Source organism: Syngnathoides biaculeatus, chromosome 15 (genome assembly GCF_019802595.1).
Source record: "Syngnathoides biaculeatus isolate LvHL_M chromosome 15, ASM1980259v1, whole genome shotgun sequence".
Classification (NCBI taxonomy): Eukaryota; Metazoa; Chordata; class Actinopteri; order Syngnathiformes; family Syngnathidae; genus Syngnathoides; species Syngnathoides biaculeatus.
In genome coordinates, this window is record NC_084654.1 from 4,178,102 (window position 1) to 4,201,426 (window position 23,325).

The 23,325-nt window shown below is 44.4% G+C and overlaps 1 protein-coding gene across 10 annotated transcripts in view; it reads left to right on the forward strand.

Moving 5' to 3' along the window:
* LOC133513456 (apoptosis-stimulating of p53 protein 1-like) overlaps positions 1-23,325 on the forward strand; it is a 116,050-nt gene that overhangs the window by 77,921 nt on the left and 14,804 nt on the right. For 8 of the 10 annotated variants that reach the window (XM_061844275.1, XM_061844277.1, XM_061844276.1 and 5 more), the window contains 9 exons: positions 47-114; positions 669-879; positions 6,152-6,379; positions 6,467-6,673; positions 13,742-13,892; positions 13,981-14,018; positions 14,091-14,443; positions 17,230-17,367; positions 17,928-18,061. In XM_061844275.1, the coding sequence (XP_061700259.1) occupies positions 47-114; positions 669-879; positions 6,152-6,379; positions 6,467-6,673; positions 13,742-13,892; positions 13,981-14,018; positions 14,091-14,443; positions 17,230-17,367; positions 17,928-18,061 (1,528 nt within the window). Of the gene's footprint in view, positions 1-46; positions 115-668; positions 880-6,151; positions 6,380-6,466; positions 6,674-13,741; positions 13,893-13,980; positions 14,019-14,090; positions 14,444-17,229; positions 17,368-17,523; positions 17,652-17,927; positions 18,062-23,325 lie in introns of all 10 variants that reach the window. The other 2 variants (XR_009798499.1, XM_061844280.1) reach the window with 2 other exon arrangements.

The following is a 23,325-nucleotide window of genomic DNA, read 5'->3' on the forward strand; positions in this document are numbered from 1 at the left end:
TGAACATAAACTCATTTAACCTCTTGTTGTCTTTCTTGCCAAACAGCCGGTGAAGCATCCTGGTCTACCATTGGTAAAAATGAATCAAATTTGAAGACCAACAATCCAGAACAGGTACACGTTTCCACATGATGTAGTTGATTATAATGAAAAATAATTGCAACTCAAAAAATATATCCTCCCCTGGATGAAGGGCAAATATTCCAATCATGAAGGAAAGCTGCTGTCTGTCTAGTTTTACAAGCGTTTCATCACAAGTCCTACAAAGCTAACGTCTTGACAAATGTTTAAACATCAAATTTCCTAAAAGAAAATATTCTTGGAACAATACAGACCCAGTTAAGATACGAAAGACTCAATTTACAATTAATTTCTGTGCAAATGGTCAAGCTTAATATATATGTGAGGGATATACTGGGACATGGTCTTATGAGGCCGCGGGTCTACAAAGGCATGATTGGATGAGTTTTATATATTTATTTATGATGGGATGAGTTTTATCTATCTATCTATCTATCTATCTATCTATCTATCTATCTATCTATCTATCTATCTATCTATCTATCTATCTATCTATCTATCTATCTATCTATCTATCTATCTATCTATCTATCTATCTATCTATATCTATCTATCTATCTATCTATCTATCTCTTTTCAATTGTCAGCATCTTCATTTTGGTTATGGAACCTACCCCAGCATCACACACCAAGCAGCAGGGAATCACTGCTCCACCAGCTCCCTACCTCGGTCTGCTCCTGGCACATTGTGCTGGCTCAGATCCAGCACTGCAAATGCCACCTCATCTTGTTCAACATCCTCTTCTTCCTCACAGCAAATTCAACAGCACATTGCTGTCCCTCCAAATTCCATCCAAGGTAATTGCAGGCCTGATGTTTTACCTAACAGCCCTCTTATATGCAACTGAGTGAAAACACATAAAGGAATATGCTCCTTTTTGTACCTGAAAAATTTTTTTTATTAAAGACCATTTTCCTGACATACACTATATTGCCAAAAGTCTTCACCCACCTGCCTTGACTTGCATAATATGAAGTGACATCCCCTTCCTAATCAACTGGGTTTAATATTATGTCACCAAACATCCATCCATTCATCCATTTTCTGAGCCGCTTATTCACACAGGGGTCGCGGGAATGCTGGAGCGCATCCCAGCTATCATCAAGCAGGAGGCGGGGTACACCTTTAACTGGTTGCCAGCCAATCGCAGAGAACATAAAGACAGACAAAAGTCACAATCACACCTAGGGCCAATTTAGAGTCTCTTAGGAGGAAATTAGAGTGCCCATAGAAAACCCACACAGGCACAGGGAGAACATACAAATGCCACACAGGCGGGGGTGGGATTTGAACCCCGGTCCTTAGAACTGTGAGGCCAACACTCAACAGCTGCTCCACCATGCCGCCGATCTCACTAACCTTAATCGCTATGACAATTTTAATTCTTCTGAAAAGGCTTTCTACAAAGTGTAGGAGGGTGTTTAGGGACCACTCTCCCAGAAGCGTATTTGTGATATCACACAGTGATCATGGATGAGAAGGCCTGAGTCTCAGTCTTTACTCTAATTCATCAAAAAGGTGTATGATTTGGTTCAGGTCAGGACTCATTGCAGGCCAGTTAAGTTCATCAACAGTAAAGTCTCAGAATCAGAATCATATTTATTTGCTAAGTATGCCAAAAACACACAAGGAATTTGTCTCCCAAAGGTGTAGCTGCTCTAGTACAACAAAAGACAGCCATTTGATAGAAAATATTTGAGACTTGAAGACAAGAAACAAACAAACAGTATAGAGAGTCACTGAACAATGAAAAGTTACCGGTAATGTGGTAATCCACCATCCATCCATCCATTTTCTCAGGGCGTCATCAACTGTAACACGGTGCAGTATATCTATATATATATTGGTTGGACAGCGTGAGGGACAGTTGTGATGAAGGATGTCTCCTGATTTCCACCATCACTTTTACAGTCTTGAATGTGTTCAGCTCCAGATTGTGTCACTCATGACACAGTTATAGCAGCTCCACTTCCTGTCAATACACAGACTCATCAGCATTTTTGATGTGGTGGATAACTGTGGTGTCTTCTGGAAACTTCCAAGAGTTTGTCAGCTGTGTGCATTGAAGTAGACTTGTTTATGAAGAGAAAGAAGAGCGGTGGAGAGAGAAGACACCCTTGGGGCACCCCAGTGCTGGTGGTACGTCTGGATGAGGTGGTGTCCCCAGCCTCACCTGCCTATGTCCTGCCCATCAGGAAGCTATAAATCCACTGGCAGATTGCAGGTGAGACACTAAGATGGAGAGGCTTGGAGGAGTGAAAGTGTCCTTTTTCAAATCTGCAGTAGAGTGTATTATTTCATCAGCTAGTCCTTTTGTTGTTCTCTGCTTAGTAGGGACGATTGCCTGTATTTGGTTAGTGATCATAATCAATGCCAGATTGATTTAAGCATGAGCTGAACACTCTTTTTCCAGATTTTCAGCATTATTTATGTCATGCTCCTGGCTTCCTGCCCAGGGTGGCGTGGCCAGCCAATCAGTCAGAGCACACCTGCACTGTGTTACAGTTGATGATGCCCAGTATAGATAGGACGTGGGGGACGACTTGTCCACTGACCACCCTCGTAAGCCTGCCGTACTATTACTTCTGATTGTTTGGACTGTCTGCCTGATCCCAGACCTTGGACCGAAAAAAGGTTTCCTCTGCACTGTCTGCTTGTCTCTGGAGTCGTGCATTTGGGTCCAACCTCAAGCCCCGTTCGTGACAGAACGATCTAGCCATAACATGGACCCAGCCGACTCCGAAGCCATCCGCCGTGCGCTGCAAGTGCAAGGAAAACGCCTGGTCGAGCAAGAGGCTGCTCTCCAGGGTACTAATCAACGGATCCATGAGCTCTGCACCCAGCTGGAACCGTGGCTAGCTTCTTAAGCTAGCGCGGCTGCTACTGAGCCTCCCCATGCCAGCATAACTCCGCTCTCCCGACCAGAGCGGTTCTCGGGCGACTCCGGCAACGTCAAGCCCTTCCTGGCGCAGTGCGACCTCCACTTTGAACAGCAAGCGTCCGCTTTTCCCACGGACCGCTCCCGGATCGCCTTCGTCATTTCCCACATGACGGGAGGGCGGAGGCGTGGGCCACTGCCGAGTGGAGTCGCAACTCGGAGATCTGCCGCTCATGGACGCGGTTCGTCTGCGCACTCACCCAGGTTTTCCAGTACGCGGCTCCGGAACGCCAGGCGGCGTCCTCGCTCATGACGATTCATCAGGGACGTCGCCGCGTGTCCGACTACGCCATTGAGTTCCGGATCTGGGCTGCCGATACCCGTTGGAATGAGGAGGCCCTCCATGACGCGTTTTACCAGGGACTATCCCCACAAATCTGTGGCCACCTCGTTGCCAAGGATCTTCCGCCTTCGCTAGACTCCTTCATCGCATTGGCCCTCATGGTTGACCAGCGCCTGACCGTGCAGAGGCAGATGGACGGCCTGAGGGAGGAGGAGACGGAGAGGCTCAACCCGGTCACTTCTCGGCCACCCGTGTTGTCTGCTACATCAGAACCCATGCAAGTGGAGGGGCTTGGCAGCCCAGCGGAGGAGCGCTTACGTCGGCGACGAGAAGGGCGCTGTTTCTACTGTGGTCGTTTGGGACACGTAATCGCCCGCTGTCCGACTCTGCCGAAGCGCCCCGACCTTGGGATCTCGACGCCGGTGAGTGTGCGGTATACTGGCGCTAAGTCGGAGCGATCGCTGTTGCACCTCACAGTCGGGACAGACGCTCATTCATGCGTAGTGACTCCGGTTCGGATGCGAACCTCATACATCCTCAGATAGTCGAAGCGTTGCGGGCGGCAACCTTTCCCACAACCTTTGAATTACTACACTTGTCCATATTGACGTACAATTGGTGCTGCAGCAGACGCTGGAGCACTTCTCTGACCTGTCGAATGTGAGAGGTTAAGTCTGCCGAAAAGATGAGAATGTCTTCCAGGTATACAAAGACGGATTTATTCAAAAACTCCCGAAGCAGGTCGTTAATGAAGTTTTGAAAGACAGCCGGGGCGTTGGTCAGTCCGAAGGGCATCACGAGATACTCGTAATGCCCCGTGGGAGTGTTGAAAGCCGTCTTCCATTCGTCGCCCTCCCGGATCCGCACCAGATGATACGCGCTGTGCAAGTCCAACTTGGTGAAGATCCGGGCTCCTTGGAGGAGTTCAAAGGTTGTGGGAAAGATTGCCGCCCGGAACGCTTCGACTATCCGAGGATGTATGAGGTTCGCATCCGAACCGGAGTTAATGAACCTGGGAGCAAGTTTGCGGGATTCCGTCCGCAACGGGAGATCTTTGGTGGAGAGCCACACTCGCTGTCCCACACTGAGCTCTGGCGCGGCCCTCCTCTTGCGGTCCGCTGCGGCCTTGTAGGCGCTGCTCATGCGCAGCAGTGTCCTCCGCGCTCCTTCCCATGTCCGTTTGCAGCGTCGCACCACGGCCAGGGCCGACGGGACCACGGAGTCTGTGGCCAGTGGAGGAAACAGGGACGGAGGATAACCATGCATGACATGGAGTGGAGCCATACCTGTTGAGGCGGAGGGTAGAGAATTGTGGGCATACTCCACCCACTTGATGTGCTGGCTCCACGTGCTCTGGTCCCTGGAGGCCAGGCATCGAAGGCCGGTCTCCAACTCCTGATGCTCCTGGGCCGTCCAGAGCCGGCCGTTGAGGGGGGGGGGGGGGGGGGTACTGTAATGCTCCTGGCTTCCTGCCCAGGCTGGCATGGCCAGCCAATCAGTCAGAGCACACCTGCACCGTGTTTCAGTTGACGACACCCAGTATATATAGGACGTGGGGGACGACTTGTCCTTCACTAGATCGTCGTCCTTGATGCCTCGTTCCCGCACTCCTGTTTGCCTGACTTCTGCTCTCCGTGCACCGACCCACGCCTGTCCACTGACCACCCACGTACGCCTGCCGTACTATTACTACTGATTGTTTGGACTGTCTGCCAGATCCCAGACCTTGGACCGAAAAAAGGTTTCCTGTGCACTGTCTGCTTGTCTCTGGAGTCGTGCATTTGGGTCCACCCTCGAGCCCTGTTCGTGACAATTTATTTTTCCAATGTGAATTTTTTTCAGCTGCTTTAGAAACCAGCACGACTGTACAAGTCTGTGACCCCACTTTGATAGCCTTGCAGAGTTGCTGAAGTTTTGCAGTGAACCATGGCTTGTTGTTAATGAGTGTGCAAAATGTATTTGTTGGTACACACATATCTTTACAGAAACTGATATAGGATGCCACACAGTCCTTATACTCATCTAGGCCAGTGATTTCCAACCTTTATGGAGCCAAGGCACATATTTTATAATTGAAAAATCACACTGCACACCAAAAAAAGGAAATGTCACAAAAAATGGATAATTAATTACTGTATGTACTTCCAGCCATCTAATAGAAGAGCATTTCTTTGTTCTGACTGTCACTGTGCCTAACTGGCATAAAGATACATTATTTCTTGGAATATATTTTTTTGAGCAATTACGTAAAATTGGATAATTTCACACGGCACACCTAAAGAGTGCTCACGTTACACTAATGTGCCCCAGCACGCTTTTTGGGAAGCACTGATCTAGGCTGCCAGCTGAAGTTTCAGACATATTCCAGTCTGTGGATTCCAAGCAATTTAAAATTTGTATATTTCATTGGTCCACTTCACTGTTTTACCACAGGCTTTGCACATTTAAGTTTGAGCCCGTATGTTGGTTTTAAGTGAATTAAACAGTGATCAGACGAGCCCAGAGATGTACGGGGAGTAGTACAGTATGCGTAATTTAGCCTGGTGGATCATTAGTATGGAATGTTGTTTTCCCTGGTGGGACAGTCATTGTGCTGCTTGTACAGTATTTAGAAGAGTTCGTGGTTGAGTTTAGCTTTGTTCAAGTCCCCAAGAATAATGAGGGGTCAGTCTTGGGTGTTTTTTTTTTTTTTTATGGTGGTAAATGTGTGGACTGACATCATAATAAAACAGTATTAAGAAAAGGATGTCACTTCAGATCATAGGAGACTGAAGGCAGGTAACCAAAAACTTCTGGCAATTTAGTGTAGAGTATCAATCTGAAGCCTTTCCTTTGTCTCTCCTGTTAGGCTCAACCAATGGCTCCCAATCTCCATCCTTCCCACCGCAGAGTGAACGAGCAGATCCCCCTCCAGCAGTGGCTGTATGTCCTTATGTTCCTGATAATCCATCCAGGCCTCAGTCTCCTAGAAAGGGCCCCGCTACAATGAACAGCAGTTCTATCTACAGCATGTATCTCCAGCAGCCTCAGGGTAAAAACTATGGCTCACTCAGCAACAGGACTACTGTGAAAGCCAGTAAGTAAACAGTAATTAAAGGCAGAATTACACATTGTTTTATTTTTTTTTTTTTCTTTTAAAATTTCCTCCCTTACCTTCCCATAGTCTACGGGAAACCCATCCTGCCCCTCACAGCTCCATCCCCTCTTCCTTTTCTCCATGGAGGAGGAGTAAGAATAGGAGAAGACCTTACGGACAAGGAAGGACTAAAAGGTGTTGGGGCTGGAGAGACTAATGATGGGCAAATTTTGCCTCCTTCAACCGTGGACAACATCCCTCGTCCTCTCAGTCCTACTAAGCTCACTCCAGTTGGTAGGTTGCACAAGACAATTCAGTGACATCCCGCCACCTGCAATCTTCAAGTAACTTCATCAGTTGTTCACAGAAGCATAATTTCTTCTTGTTTTTTTTAAATAGACCTTTGCTTGTGACTTACTCACATAAAACTCTGATCCAAGCACTGTCTCAAATGTTTTGAGTGCTCAGGAATCCTCAGGAAGATCCCACCTGTCACATCATGTTATGTGGCCCCACAAAAATGAATCAAAATTGCTAATTGTGTTCCTATGTAATAATGTTGGGATACTGCAAGCATTTTTCTTACCAATCCTGCTTTGAAAAGAAATGTCATTGTTAAGAACATGTTTTTTACAGGCTTCTGATTTGACAACTGGTTATTCATCAATTTGTTGTGTATATTATATGAGGTGATAATTCCTATACAGCAGCGGTGCCCGGACTTTATTACCTCGAGATCTACTTTTCAAGCAGCCAGCCTCTCGCGAGCTACCGACGCCAGGGTGGTGGTGGGTGATCGGGGATGATGATGATGCTTCCAAACCGCCAAACTGCCTCCCATATTTAAAATGCAGAATTATCTTTTTGTGCACTGTATTATCTGCGATTTCATCCTGGATCAGGCTGTGCCAAGGTGGAATTTTAAAATTACACACCATCTCATCCTGCATTTTCGACTTTGGCTTCAGACCAGGCCTTTCCAACTCGGAAAAGAGAAAATCTCGTCCAGTTTAACCAGTTTTTCTTCGGTTATTCACATACTCCGACAGTCATTGCATCTTAAAACAACAGCATTTCATTTTTAACTTTCTCCATTAATATCGAAAGTAAACCTAAGCAGCATGTTAGCTCATCTTTGCTCTATGTTGCCCAGACTGTGTTGCTAACTAAAGCAGCGGTGGTGGACGCTGTCATTATAAAACATTGATGGGCTGCATAAGTACTGTAACATTTGTAATTATTAATTAATTTAAGCGCTGGAGGGAGGTGAGTGTAAGGTAATGTAGGAAACAGAGTGTGTGGCGGAGGAGCGGTCGTTGTTAGAGAAAGTTCCATATGCTGTCTAAAGAAACCAGTCGCTTCCTCTTTTCATTTTTTACATAATGTATGTGAATTGTGCCACTGGATGTAACAACTAGTAATCGCTCACTCATTGCATTACATTACATCGCTCATTCATTGCATTACACATTGCAAAATGCTACAAACTGAAAAGCTGTATGTTATACTTTTGCGCGCACAATGCAGAATATCTGCGAAGAGACTGCATCAGTGGTGCACAATTGCACACGCGCGCAGTTTAGAGGGAATATTGGCTGACTTTTTTTTTTTTGGGCCACGGCTTCCCACAATCAAACAAGACTGCCTCGCGATTGACCGGTCGATCGCGATCGATGCATTGAGCACCCCTCCTATACAATATACGGATTCACAATCATAATGGCCCTCCGGGGAAAGTCATAACTACGATGTGGCCCATGACAAAATTAAATTTGACATAACCTGCATTAAATTATGATCCACCGTACACTGTGCGAGGTACTCAAACTCAATTGAACCGGACCATTGCAAAAGATTTTAATAAAATTACAGTCGGCGACTTAGTCCCACACAATGATTGTTTGGGTTGGGACCCTCTGAACAATGAACCTATATAGGTGTTTAATGCTGCACATTCAGTATATTGGACTTAATCACATCTATTAAACCCTAAAAAGAAAAAGTAATAGTTTACAAAGAAGCAGGTTGTGAGCAAGGGTGTGGATATTTTGAAAGAAACTTGCTCCCACCCATTCACTTAAAGGGAAATCCACTGGTTTGCATTAACAACATATCCAATAGGTGATGTAATATGTACTCTATTTTGACAAAGTGATGTTAAATCCTCTCTGATTTAATAGTGTTTTGAGAAGATTTTTCTTAACAATTACGAATTTTCAGGGCCGCTGCCATTTTTGAGTCACATGACCTACATGTGCGGATGTGACATGTTACGGGCCACACCAAAGGCTCGATTACATGGGACACCATTTATGCCCAGCTCTGATTTCTCGGATTTGTCATGCTCCGGGCTTCCTGCCCAGGCTGGGCTTGGCCAGCCAATTAGTCAGAGCACACCTGCACCGTGTTACAGTTGATGACGCCCAGTATATATAGGACTTGGGGGACGACTTGTCCTCCGCTAGATTGTCGTCCTTGATGCCTCGTTCCCGCACTCCTGTTTGCCTGACTTCTGCTCTCCGTGCACCAACCCACGCCTGTCCACTGACCACCCTCGTAAGCCTGCCGTACTATTACTTCTGATTGTTTGGGCTGTCTGCCTGATCCTAGACCTTGGACCGAATAAAGGTTTCCTGTGCACTGTCTGCTTGTCTCTGGAGTCGTGCATTTGGGTCCACCCTCGAGCCCCGTTCGTGACAGAACGATCTAGCCAAAACATGGACCCAGCCGACTCCGAAGCCATCCGCCGTGCGCTGCAAGTTCAGGGCAAGCGCCTGGTCAAGCAAGAGGCTGCTCTCCAGGTAACCAACAAGAGGCTCCATGAGCTCTTCACCCGGCTGGAGCCGTGGCTAACCTCCCAGGCTAGCGTGGTAGCCACGCCAATGGTGGTCATTCCACCGGTACCACTGTTTCCGCCCGCACCGCAGATTCAGAAGCCGCTACTATCCTGCCAGCGGCGTGCTTCGTGTCCGGCTTCACCTGGGCGGTCGAGTCGTGGGTGAAGGAGGCCCTGGGAGAGACGCCGCCGCCCGCGGATTGTCCGTCGGGCCGCCTTTTCGTCATTCCATCTCTGCGGGGAGACGTCATCAACTGGGCCCATACCAACAAGACGGTCTGCCACCCGGGTATGGCGAAGACGCGTTCAGTGGTCGAACAAAGGTTCTGGTGGCTTAACCTCAGCAAGGACGTAAGGGAGTTCGTCAACGCCTGCCCGGTGTGTGCTGCCAATAAGACTTCCCGCCTACACCCTGTTGGTGAGTTGCGACCCCTGTCCACCCCCTTTCGTCCGTGGTCACACATCGCGCTGGACTTCGTCACCGGCCTGCCGCCTTCACAAGGGAACACAGTGGTGCTGTCCGTAGTGGACCGTTTCTCCAAGATGGTCCACTTCGTGCCGCTTCCGAAGATCCCGTCGGCCAAGCAGACAGCCCAGATGGTGTTGGACGAGGTCGCCCGTTACCACGGGCTACCCCAGGACATCGTTTCGGACAAGGGTCCGCAATTCAGCGCCCGTTTCTGGAAGGAGTTCTGCAACCTCATCGGCGCTTCAGCTATTCGGACATTGGGTCATCACCCGGAGTCTAATGGCCAGACTGAGAGGATAAATCAGGAATTAGAGACCGGTCTTCGATGTCTGGCATCCAGGGACCACAGCACGTGGAGCCAGCACATCAAGTGGGTGGAGTATGCCCACAATTCTCTACCCTCCGCCTCAACAGGTATGGCTCCACTCCATGTCGTGCATGGCTATCCTCCGTCCCTGTTTCCTCCACCAAGCGGCCGAGTCCCTCACAGCTGTGCTGGTCACGGCTGTGTATGGAAGTATTCCTCCATCTTCCCGATTAACTGATACTGCTATTTCTTCATCAGATGAGGATAAATAGGAGAAATCAGCGCTGGGCATAAATGGTATCCCATGTAATTGAGCCTTTGTTGTGGCACGGTACACGTCACATCTGCGCCCGTAGGTCATGTGACTCTCGAAAATGGCAGCTGCCCTGAAGATTCATAATTGTTGATAAACATCTTCTCAAAACGCTATTAAATGAGAGATGATTTAACATCACATTGTCAAAATAGGGTAACATATTACATGACCTATTGGATAAACTTTTCATGCAAAGCACTGGATTTCCCCTTTAACTACTACCAGTTTGGGGACCGGAAGCAAAAGCAACAGTAGAAAATATAAATATAGTTGGGTATTATTGTAAACCACAATATTTGATACTTTACTCTGCCTACTCTGCTCAGCTTGTATATGCTAACCTTGAGTCAAATTCTTCACAACCTTTGTTGACCATCATTCTTATGCAGAAGACATTGTTATACAGTGCCTTGTAAAGCATTTGGCCCCTTTGAACTTTTCAACCTTTTGCCACATTTCAGGCTTCAAACATAAAGATATAAAATGTTCATTTTTTGTCAAGAATCAACAACAAGTGGGACACAATCGTGAAATGGAACGAAATTTATTGGCTATTTTACATTTTTTGAACAAATAAAAACCTGAAAAGTGGGGCGTGCAATAATATTCAGCCCCTTTATTTTCAGTACATCAAACTCACTCCAGAAGTTCAGTGAGGATCTCTGAATGATCCAATGTTGACTGATGATGATAAATAGAATGTGTGTAATCAAGTCTACGTACACCTGCTCTGTGATAGTCTCTGGGTTCTGTGTAAAGTGCAGAGAGCATCATGAAGATCAAGGAACACACCAGGCAGGTCCGAGATACTGTTGTGGAGAGGTTTTAAGCCGGATTTGGATACAAAAAGATTTTCCAAGCTTTAAACATCTTTAAACATCATATTGAAATGGAAGAAGTATCAGACCTTTGCAAATCTACCTAGACCTGGCCGTCCCTCTAAACTTTCACCTCGAGCAAGGAGAAGACTGATCAGAGATGCAGCCAAGAGGCCCATGATCACTCTGGATGAACTGCAGAGATCTACAGCTGTGGTGGGAGAATTTGCCCATCGGACAACAAACAATCAGTCGTATTCTGCACAAATCTGGACTTTATGGAAGCGTGGCAAGAAGAAAGCCATTTCTCAGAGATATCCATAAAAAGTCTTGTTTAAAGGTTACCACAAGCCACCTGGGAGACACACCAAACATGTGGACGAAGGTGCTCTGGTCAGATGAAACCAAAATCTAACTTTTTAGCCACACTGCAAAACAATATGTTTGGCGTAACAGCAACACAGCTCATCACTCTGAACACACGATCCAAACTCTCAAACATGGTGGTGGCAGCCTCACCATCCAACCTAACTGAGCTCAAGCTGATTTGCAAGGAAGAATGGGCAAGTATCTCAGTCTCTCGGTGTGCAAAACTGATAGAGACATACCCCAAGCGACTTGCAGCTGTAATTCCAGTAAAAGGTGGCACTACAAAGTATTCATGCAAGGGGGCCGAATAATATTGCACGCCCCACTTTTCAGGTTTTTATTTGTTAAAAAAGTTTAAAATATCCAATAAATTTCATTCCACTTCACGATTGTGTCCCACTTGTTGTTGATTCTTGACAGAAATGAAAATTTTATATCTTTATGTTTGAAGCTTGAAATGTGGCGAAAGGTTGAAAAGTTCAAGGGGGGCGAATACTTTCACAAGGCACTGACTATAGCAGTGTCTCCAGTTGACTGTCGTTCAATTGATGTGTAGTCTCATTGTCTTAAACAGAAAAATAACTGGATGAGTGCAAACTCCCTCCACTTAAACCACAATGAAACCAATTAAATTGGTTTTGAGAGTAATCAAAAGACTCATGCTGTTTGTAAATACCTGGAGTCCCTCACTTTATAAACCAAAAGGATGTCCGAAACCTTTGCATGTTGATCGAGTTCAACCTGACTTTCAGTAGTCATATGAAATCAATGACTGACAGCAGTGTAATATTTGAAGAATGATGTCCAGAGTGAGGGCTTCCATGTTCCAAGCAGACCAGGAGAAGCGAAACCGTGCTTTTATCTCAATCTGCAGATTATTCATAATGCTCCAACTCAGGTTCTGACCAAAACAGAGAGATAACAACGTATTACAGTGCTATGAATTTTTGTTGTTGTTTTGCTTGCTTGCTACACACACAGGATTCAAATCATCAAACCAATCATCAAACAAATTTTAATATCACTCAGAGACAACCCAAAGAATTTTCAAATGACAATTACATTTATTAAGCCACAAAAAAAAAAAAATCAAAACCTTTCTTACCCTCTGTGAAAATGTAATTGCCCCCTGAATCTACAGTATTAACAGGTTGTGTCTAAGTCTTGGCAGCAATAACAGAAATCAGGCTTGTGATGAGTCTTTCACATCACTCTGGAGGAATTTTGTCTCACTCTCATTTTCAGATTTGTTTCAACTCCACCATTTTGAAGGGTTTTCTAGCATGAACTGCCTGTTTTAAGGTCACACCACGGCATCTCAATTGTATTTAAATCCAGACTTTGACCTAGCCACTCCCAAATGTATTTATTTATTTTTTGGGGTAGATTTGCTCGTGTGTTTCAAATCATTCTCCTGCTCAATCACAGCAAGTTGTTCTGGTCCTGAGGCAATAAAGCAGCCCCATGCCATCACACTGCCACCACCATGCTCCACTGTCAGCATAATGTTATCTTTATCAAATGATTTTACGCCAGATATTACAGGCCGCATGCCTTCCAAAAAGTAAAATTTTTGACTTGTCAGTCCACAGAATGTTTTTCCAAAAGTCTTGAAGCTCATTTTCACCTCGGAACTCTCTCATAGATACCATTTTTGGCCAGTGTCTGTCTTGTGGTAGTCATGACCACCAATCTAAAGCGGCAGCGAGACCTGCCAGTCCTTAGATGTTGTTCGAGGTTATTTTCTGACCTTCTGGATGAGTCGTCGTCGCACTCTTGGAGTAATTTTAGTTGACAGTCCAATCCTGGGAAGGTTTGCCTGAGTTCCCAGTTTTGTCCATTTCTGGATAATGGCTCGCTGGAGACTCAAAGTCTTGGAAATGACTTTGTAACCTTTTCTAGACTCACATTTCCCAGATTTGATGTTGACTTTGTGATTAACAAAGGGTTAGGGTTCACACAATTACTTTTTCACAGTGGGTAAGAAAGGTTTCGATTTTATTCATTTTTTTTTTTGTGGCTTAACAAATTGAATTGTCATTTGAAATCTGAATTTTGTACTTCCTTGGGTTGTCTCTGAGTGATATTAATTTTTTTTTTACTGATTTGAAACCTTTGTGATCAATATGCAAAAAAAAAATTAAATCAGGAGGGGGGCAAATACTTCTTAACATCAGTAAAAAATTTAGTGGCATCAGGAACTATGTCTGAAATTCACAAGTTTTATTTAATGCCCTCTGTATTCAGCTCACTCTCAACTCCGCTACCAAAACGATGCTGACCTGGAAGTCCTCCGCCGTCGTCTCAACAATGCTCCACGACCCCTGAAGAAGAGGAGCTCAATTACTGAACCTGAGGGCCCACAGGGGCCAAACATTCAAAAATTACTGTACCAGAGGTTAATGCTCAACTCCACTCTATTTTACAAGCTTATTAGTTATCATTCTCCATTGTGAAATTTCCCATTTTTTGCTTTTCTTCAACAGGTTTAACACTTTGGCTGGAGGCATGGAAGGAGTGTCAGGTAGGATCAGTGCTCTGACCTCATTCATACATTATAGTTTGAGGAGTCAACACAGAGCTCTCTTTATTTAAGGCAATACTTTCTACCAGCCTGACTGCCTTTTGGATGACATGGACAACACACATTCACCCGTGGGGAGTGTCGAACCTGGTAACAAGCCTGCCAGTTTGACAACAGAGGATGTGGAAGTTCAAAACTTAAACTTGGACTGCTGCCGCTTGTCACCTGCCACTTCCACTGAGATGCCAGAAATAAAAGAAATGACCAAGAAAGGGTCTCCATCATCACAAACCAACCTTCCCTCAACACCTAATGGATCAGAACATCAGAATAATAACAATCAAAGCAGTTCTAGTCCTGCAGACAGCATGACAAATCAGTCCTCCCCTTCACCATCACCACCTGCCCCACCTTCAAAGCCAAAGGTAAAATACATGATACTCTTACATGCAGGGGATCTAATTGTAATCTTACACAGTCATATATAGTTTTAAAATTATGAAATGTAGCTTGTTTAAAAAAACAACAACTTGATTTTCCAAACCCAACGAGGTGATTATAAATGTATTTTATATGACCACATTTACTCATTCATCACATTAAACTGAATGTACTGATTATGGTACTCATGTGTCAAGGGCATTGACAATATCATAGCTTGTCAAACTTATATCTAAATGTAATTTGATGAAATGCTGAATAGTGTTAATTTTGAAATGGGTATACAGTGAAGAAAACAAGTATTTGAACACCTTGCTATATTGCAAGTTCTCCCTCAAAGAAATCATGGAGGGGTCTGAAATTTTCATCATAGGTGCATCCCCACTGTGAGAGAGATAATCTAAAAAGAAAAATCCACAAATCACAATGTATGATCTTTTAATGATTTGTGTGATACAGCTGTAAATAAGTATTTGAACACCGGTCTATCAGCTAGAATTCTGACCCTCAAAGACCTGTTAGTCTGCCTTTAAAAGTCCACCTCCGCTCTATGTATTACCCTGAATCAGATGCACCTGTGTGAAGTTGTTAGCTGCATAAAGACACCTGTCCCATACCCCATACAATCAGTAAGACTCAAACTTGTAACACGGCCAAGACCAAAGAGCTGTCCAAAGACACTAGAGACAACATTGTACAACTCCACACGGCTGGAAAGGGCCACGAAGAAAATGCCAAGCAACTTGGTGGAAAAAGGTCCATTGTTGGAACAATCGGTAGAAAATGGAAGAAGCTAAACATGACAGTTAATCTCAATTGGAGTGGAGCCCCATGCAAGATATCAACTCGTGCGGTCTCAATGATCCTTAGAAAGGTAAGGAATCGGCCCAGGACTGCACGACAGGACTTGGTCAATGACCTGAAAAGAGCTGGGACCACCATCGAAGGTGACTGTTAGTAATACACTAAGACATCATGATTTGAAATCATGCATGCCATGGAAGGTTTACCTACTTAAACCAGCACATGTCAAGCCTGTCTTAAGTTTGCCAATGACCATTTGGATGATACAGAGGAGTCATGGGAGAAAGTTTTGTGGTTAGAGGAGACCAAAATTGAACTTTTTAGTCATAATTCCACTAACCGTGTTTGGAGGAAGACGAATGATGAGTTCCATCCCAAGAACACCCTCCCTACTGTGAAGCATGGAGGTGGGAGCATCATGCTTTGTGGGTGTTTTGTGTACATGAAACAGGACGACTGCACTGTATTAACAAGAAGATGACCGCGGCCATGTATTGTGAGATTTTGGGGAACAACCTCTTTCCCTCAGTCGAGCAATGACGATGGGTCGTGGCTTGGTCTTTCAACATGACAATGACCCGAAGAACACAGCCAGGAAAATCAAGGAGTGGCTCCGTAAGAAGCATATAAAGGTTCTGGTGTGGCCTAGCCAGTCTCCAGACCTAAACCCAATGGAAAAATCTTTGGAGGGAGCTGAAAGTCCATTTTTCTCAGCGACAGCCCAGAAGCCTGTCTGATCTAGAGAAAATCTGTGTGGAGGAGTGGGCCAAAATCGCTCCTGCAGTGTGTGCAAACCTGGTGAAAAACTATAGGAAACGTTTGACCTCTGTCATTCCAAACAAAGGCTACTGTAGCAAGTATTAACATTGGTTTTCTCAGGTGTTCAAATACTTATTTGCAGCTGTATCACACAAATAAATCGTTAAAAAAATCATACATTGTGATTTCTGGATTTTTCTTTTTTGATTATCTCTCTCAGAGTGGACATGCACCTACGATGAAAATTTCAGACCCTTTCATGATTTCTAAGTGGGAGAATTTGTAATATAGCAGGGTGTTCAAATATTTATTTTCTTCACTGTATATGTACAGGTATATTCATTCATTTTCTGTAGTACTTGTACTCATTAGTATGACGTGCATGCTGGAGCCTTTCCCAACTGAGTCTGGGTGAGATGCGGGGTATGCCATGAATTGGTCCCCAGACATTGTAGGGTGTATATTAAAGAAACCACTTGGACTCACGGGCAATTCAGTCTTCTACCTTCTAACTATGACACATGTTTTTGGGATGTACAAAACTCACTCAAGCATGAGGAGAACATTCATACTCCACACAGGTGGGGCCAGATTCAAACTCTGGACCTCATAACTGAGGCCAACACTTTACAGCTGATCCACCATGCAGCCAAATGTGGTACTGCCAATTAATATATATATATATATATATATATATAATATATATATATATATATTATATATATATATATATAAAGACAATCGTGATAATTCCTCATGCACTGATGCCCCATTGCCGATGCCTCCAGCCTTCGAAGGAGATTAAAGTGACGAATAGTAACATCATATGGAACAGTTTCAATTGTGCAAATGGTGCAGATACTTCACAAGCATGAATTGCCAAAATTGGTAAATGACAGTTATGCAAGTAGTCTAGAGTGATGAGACTACTACAGTGAGTGCACTAATGATGAATAATTGGCCCAATAGAGACGTGTCAATCTCAAGACAAAGACTGCCACCAGATTTGAACCCGCACCCTCAGAACTGTGAGGCAGATGTGTGAACCAGTCTCCCATGTGTCGCGATATTACAACTTTACTCTCTGTTTTCTTTTCATGTAATTTCTATCGTTACTATTTTTAATTCTTCTAATTCTGCTTATTGAGTCCTCTTGAAGCTAGTCGTGTTTGGAGTTATCTTCATTCTTGTCTCCCTTTCTTATCAGGTTAAGCGAAGCAACTTGAAAAAGCCTTCATCAGAGCGGATAGGTCATGGGCTGAGAGTCAAGTTTAACCCCCTTGCTCTGCTGCTTGATGCATCATTAGAGGGAGAGTTTGATCTGGTGCAGAGAATTATATATGAGGTACGAGTCAAATGCATGGTTAACAATGTCTTGTTTTGGTAGGACAAACAGTTGCATTTCATAAAGTGCACAATTACATCAAGAGTTTTGTAATGAACTGTGTTGCAAAAAAAAAAAAATTAAATGAGTACTCATTCAATTAACTTTTTTTTAAAGGATGGGCTCCTTAAAAAGATCATGCTCGCAGGGATTTCTATCATGTCATGCAGTGAACTGTGTATGAATTTGAAAATGACAATGGAATTGAAAATGATGGAGGAGGTGAAAATTCCACCAAAAAGAAGGTGATTTGTAAAGTGAATTATCATTTGTATGTTTCTCCTAAGTGTATCAAAAAGCAGGAGGGAGGTGGGGCAGGTCAGTGGGAGGCATGGAACAAAACCCAACTGACCCTGTGTCCTTTTCGACCATCCTCTGCCTGCTCCCATATGATGAATCTTTACATACTAAACACTTCCTTCTGGGAAAATAATATTAATAATAATAATAATACCTCAAAGCTAAAAACTGGCAGAGCATTTGAGACATTCTACTTAATTCTTTTTTAATTGTCTTTTAAGGTGGAAAATCCCAGCATGCCAAATGATGAAGGCATTACTCCACTTCACAATGCTGTCTGTGCTGGCCACCACCACATTGTGAAGTTCCTGTTGGACTTCGGCGTGAATATCAATGCAGCAGATAGCGATGGATGGTCAGTACCTTCAATCAGTCATCTTCTTCTTTTCCTTTCGGCTTGTCCTGATTAGGGGTCGCCACAGCGGGTCATCTTTTTCCATCCAAGCCCATCTAGTGCATCCTCTTCTGTAACACCCACTGTCCTCATGTCCTCCCTCACCACATGCATCAACCTTTTCTTTGGTCTTCCTCTCGCTCCTTTGCCTGGCAGCTCCATCCTCAGCACCCTTCTACCAATGTACTCACTCTCTCGCCTCTGAACATGTCCAAACCATTTAAGTCTGCTCTCTCTAACCTTGTCTCCGAAACATCCAACTTCAGCTGTCCCTCTAATGAGCTCATTTCTAATCCTATCCAACCTGCTCACTCCGAGCGAGAACCTCAACATGTTCATTTCTGCGACCTCAAGTTCTGCTTCCTGTTGTTTCTCAAGTGCCACCGTCTCTAATACGTACATCATGGCCGGCCTCACCACTGTTTTATAGACTTTGCCCTTCATCCTAGCAGAGACTCTTCTGTCACATAGAACACCAGTCACCTTCTGGCAACATGTTCCACCCCGCTTGGACCCGTTTCTTCACTTCTTTATCACACTCTTCATTGCTCTGTATTGTTGACCCCAAGAATTGAAGCTACACTCTTCCCCACCGCCCCTCTCATTCATGCACATATATTCTCTTTTACTTGGGCTAACCTTCATTCCTCTCCTTTCCAGTGCGTGCCTCCATCTTTCTAATTGTTCCTCTGCCTGCTCCCTGCTTTCACTGCAGATCACAATATCATTTGCAAACATCATAGTCCAAAAGGATTCCAGTTTTACCTCATCTGTCAGCCTATCCATTACTACCACAAAACAGTAAGGGGCTCAGCGCGGATCCCTGATGCAGTCCCACCTCCACGTTAAATTCTTCTGACACACTGATGGCACATCTCACCGCTGCCCTCATACATGTCCTGTACTATTCTAACATATTTCTCCGCCACATCGGATTTGCGCATGCAGTACCACAGTTCCTCTCCTGGTACTCTGTCATAGGCTAGGTCTACAAAGACACAACGTAGCTCCTTCTGACCTTCTCTGTACTTTTCCACAAGCATCCTCAAGGCAAATAATGCATCTGTGGTACTCTTTCTAGGCATGAAAACCATACTGTTGCTTGCATATACTACTTCTGACTTGAGTCTAGCCTCCACTGCTCTTTCTCATAACTTCATTCTGTGGCTCATCTTCTTTCTTCCTCTGCAGTTTCCACAGTTCTGAACATCGCCTTTGTTCTTAAAAATGTGAACTAGTACATTTTTCCTCAATTCTTCTGGCATCTTCTCTCCCGCTAGTATTCTATTGAATAAGTTGGTCAAAAACTCCACATCCACCTCTCCAAATTGCTTCCATACCTCCACTGGTATGTCATCAGGACCAACTGTCTTTCCATTTTTCATCCTGTTCTGTTTTTCTTCATCCTCTGTCATGCAGTAAAGAAAATAAATATTTGAACACCCTGCTATATTGCAAGTTCTCCCAATTAGAAATCATGCAGGGGTTTTAAATATTCATCGTGGGTGCATGTCCACTGTGAGAACAATAATCAAAAAAGAAAACTCCAGAAATCACAATGTATGATTTTTTTTAATGATTTGTGTGATACAGCTGCAAATAAGTATTTGAACACCTATCAGCTAGAATTTCTGACCCTCAAAGATCTGTTAGATCTGTTAGTCTGCCTTTAAAAGTCCACCTCCACTCCATGTATTATCCTGAATCAGATGCACCTGTGTGAGGTCATTAGCTGCATGAAGAGATCTTCTCTCCCGCTAGTATTCTATTGAATAAGTTGGTCAAAAACTCCACAGCCACTTCTCCAAATTGCTTCCATACCTCCACTGGTATGTCATCAGGACCAAGTGTCTTTCCATTTTTTATCCTGTTCAGTGTCTTTCTAATTTCCCCCTGACTAATCATTGCCACTTTCTTGGTCATTCACGCTTGCCTCTTCTACTCTTCCTTCTCCCCATTTTCTTCATTTATTAACTTCTCAAAGTACTCTTTCCATCTACTTAGCAGACTACTGGGACCAGTCAACATATTTCCATCGCTATCCTTAATCACCTTTACTTGCTGCACATCGTTCCCATCTCTGTGCCTCTGTCTGGCCAACCTGTAGAGATCCTGTTCTCCTTCCTTCGTATCCAATCCGGTGTACATGTTTTCATATGCCTCTTGTTTAGCCTTCGACACCTCTACCTTTGCCCTACAACACATCTCAATGTATTACTTTCACCTCTCCTCAGTCCTCTCCATGTACCACTTCTTCGCTAATCTTTCCTTGAATGACTTCCTGTATTTTGGGGTTCCACCACGAAGTTTCCTTCTCCCCTTTCCTACCAGAAGACACCCCGTGTACTCTCCTGCCTGCCGCTCTGAAAACCTTGGCAGTAGTACTCCAGTCTTCTGGGAGCTCTTCCTGTCCATCTCGTGTCTGTCTCACCTCTTTTGGAAAAAACCCACACAACATTCTTCCTTTCTCAACTTCCATACCTGATTTTCTGCTCTACCTTTTCCTTCTTAATCTTCCTACTCGCTACCAGAGTCATTTTACATACCACCATCCTATGCTATCGAGCTACACTCTCCCCCACCTCTACCTTACAGTCAGTAACCTCCTTCAGATTACATCGTCTGCACCAAATATAATCCACCTGCGTGCTTCTACCTCCGCTCTTGATGGTCACTCTATATTCCTGTCTCTTCTGGAAATAAGTGTTCACCACTGCCAAATCCATCCTTTTTGTGAAGTCCACCACCATCTGACCCTCAAAGTTCCTTTGCAGGATGCTGTACTTACCCATCACTTCTTCATCGCCCCCGTTTCCTTCGCCAACATCTCCTTTGAAATCTGCACCAATTACAACTCTTTCTCTGACTGGGATGCACAGGACTACTTTGTCTAGTTCCTTCCAGAATTTCTCTTTCAACTCGAGGTCACATCCTACTTATGAGGCTTAGCCGCTAATAACATTATACACAATACCCTCAATTTCAAATTTTAGTCTCATCACTCGATCTGATACTCTTCACTTCCAAGACATTCTTAGCCAGCGCTTCCTTTGAAATAACCCCTTCTCCATTTCTCTTCCCATCTACGCCATGGTAAAATAATTTAAACCCTGCTCCTAAACTTCAAGCCTTCCTCCATTTCCACTTGCTTTCTTGGATGCACAATATATCAGCCTTTCTCCGAATCATCATGTCAACTCCTGAGCTTTTCCTGTCATAGACCCAACATTCAAAGTCCCTACACATAGCTGTATGGTCTATGCATTTCTCTTTTTCTTCGGCCAACTAAGTCGCTTTCCTCTTCTTTTTTTGCCTTCGACCTACATTATCTGAATTTCTACCTACGCCTTGCACACTAACAGTGCCGGGGGCGGGCGTACTTAGCCTGTGCCACGACCTAGATGTTATGGAATTCATTCGATGAACCCTTACATATGTTTGCCACAGTTTTACACCGCATGCCCTTCCTGATGCAACCCTCTGCATTTATCCATGTTTGGGACCGGCCTCCAGGTTGCACAATATTGTGTTCCCCAAAGGGCTGCAGATAGTCAAAAAAGCAATCAAATAAACAAAGTCAACACATAAGGTACACAATTCACATACAACCTCATCTATGTTAAAGTACAAATAGAAGCAGTCAAATAAACAAGGTGAGACATGAGTAACACAATTCACATACAACCTGTCACGGCCCATCGGAACGAAGGTAGGACCCAAATGCAAGGCTCGGAAGATGCAAGGTAGTTCGGGGAGAAAAGTTTATTATTCCGTGGTCGGGGATCGGGCAGGCAGTCAGGTGCAGCAGCGGTAGTTGGGATGTCGGGCGAAGAGAGCAGGTGAGCGGGCAGGCAGGAGTCGGTACACGGGAGAATGATCAAAGCAGGCAGAAGTGTCAAAGGAGTCAGGCTTACGGGGTTGGTCGAAGAACAGGCGAAGGTCGGTACACACCGGTTGTCGATCAGGGATACGGGAGTACTCGAACGGGACATGAAGCTCAACGATCTGGCGCGGACCAGTCGTCATCGGGGTCATATAAATACACAGGATAATCAGCCTGCATGAGGCGCAGGTGTGCACCTCCCAATCAGCGCAACCGCGCGGGCACCCGCACAGCCCGGGCTGGAGCGGCAGGATCATGACACAACCTAGTCTATGTTAAAGTTAAAAGGGTATGTGGATAAGAAGGTTCGAGTATAAAAAAATGTCAAGGATATGTAGATTGTTGGAGGACGCTTTTTTCCTCCGCGTGTTCATTTAATTTCGGGTCGTGAGAATGTTGGTTATCCAAATGAAGGCTGGAGATGATGAACAGTTTCTTGGAAGAATTTACTTACAGAATATTCCGGGCACTTATGAATTGCAGACAATGGCTGTAAAGAGCAGATCACAAGTGCGAAGGTACAGAGAAAGCACGCATCCTTTATCTTGTCAGAAGGGCGGACTATGGGTGGTATCAAACTTGTGGCGTGATATCGGGGGCTTTCCACTTAGACAAAGGGTTTCTGTCTCAACCGGTTCTAGCTGGCAATGTATTATTACAAAGTGTCCAGTATGCAGTTCATCAAGGTTAGCCTACGTGCAGAGATGTGCTCAAGGACACATCTGGCTACAGAGCAGAGCTCCACTGAGGATATGAGGAAATTATGGAGTCATGACTAAATATGGGCATAAGACATACTTCAATCCTTCTTTCGGACTCGAAAGAGTCCGACACTTGAAATGAAAAAAATTAAAGAAAGGTGCCAGGTGTCATCGTCCGGAGCCTTTTCCTCTGGGATGAGTCGAGCTGGGGCACAGTCAGCTTCCTTGTCCAATGATGTCATCAGGAGAAGACGTGGTTTTCAGACTCACTTACAGTTAGTTGGAGTGTTGGTCGGTGTGTATATATATATATATATATTATATATATATATATATATATATATATACTATATACTGCATTTTAACAATGTAGAACAGTGATAGCTGGAAAATTTTGGGGTACATCAACTGGGTAATATACATAACTGGCACTGAAGTAGTTATGATCATGTTAATTGCATTACTGATTCCCTTTGAACAGAGCTTTCCAATTTCAAAGGAAGAGATGAGCATTTCGAATGGGGCTCTGCATTTCAAAAGTCTTTGATTTCATAACCAATCTATGTGACTTAATTCAATGAAGATAAAGGACATAACAGTTCAAACTTCAGCATAATAAGTCCTCAATATGTAGTCTTTAA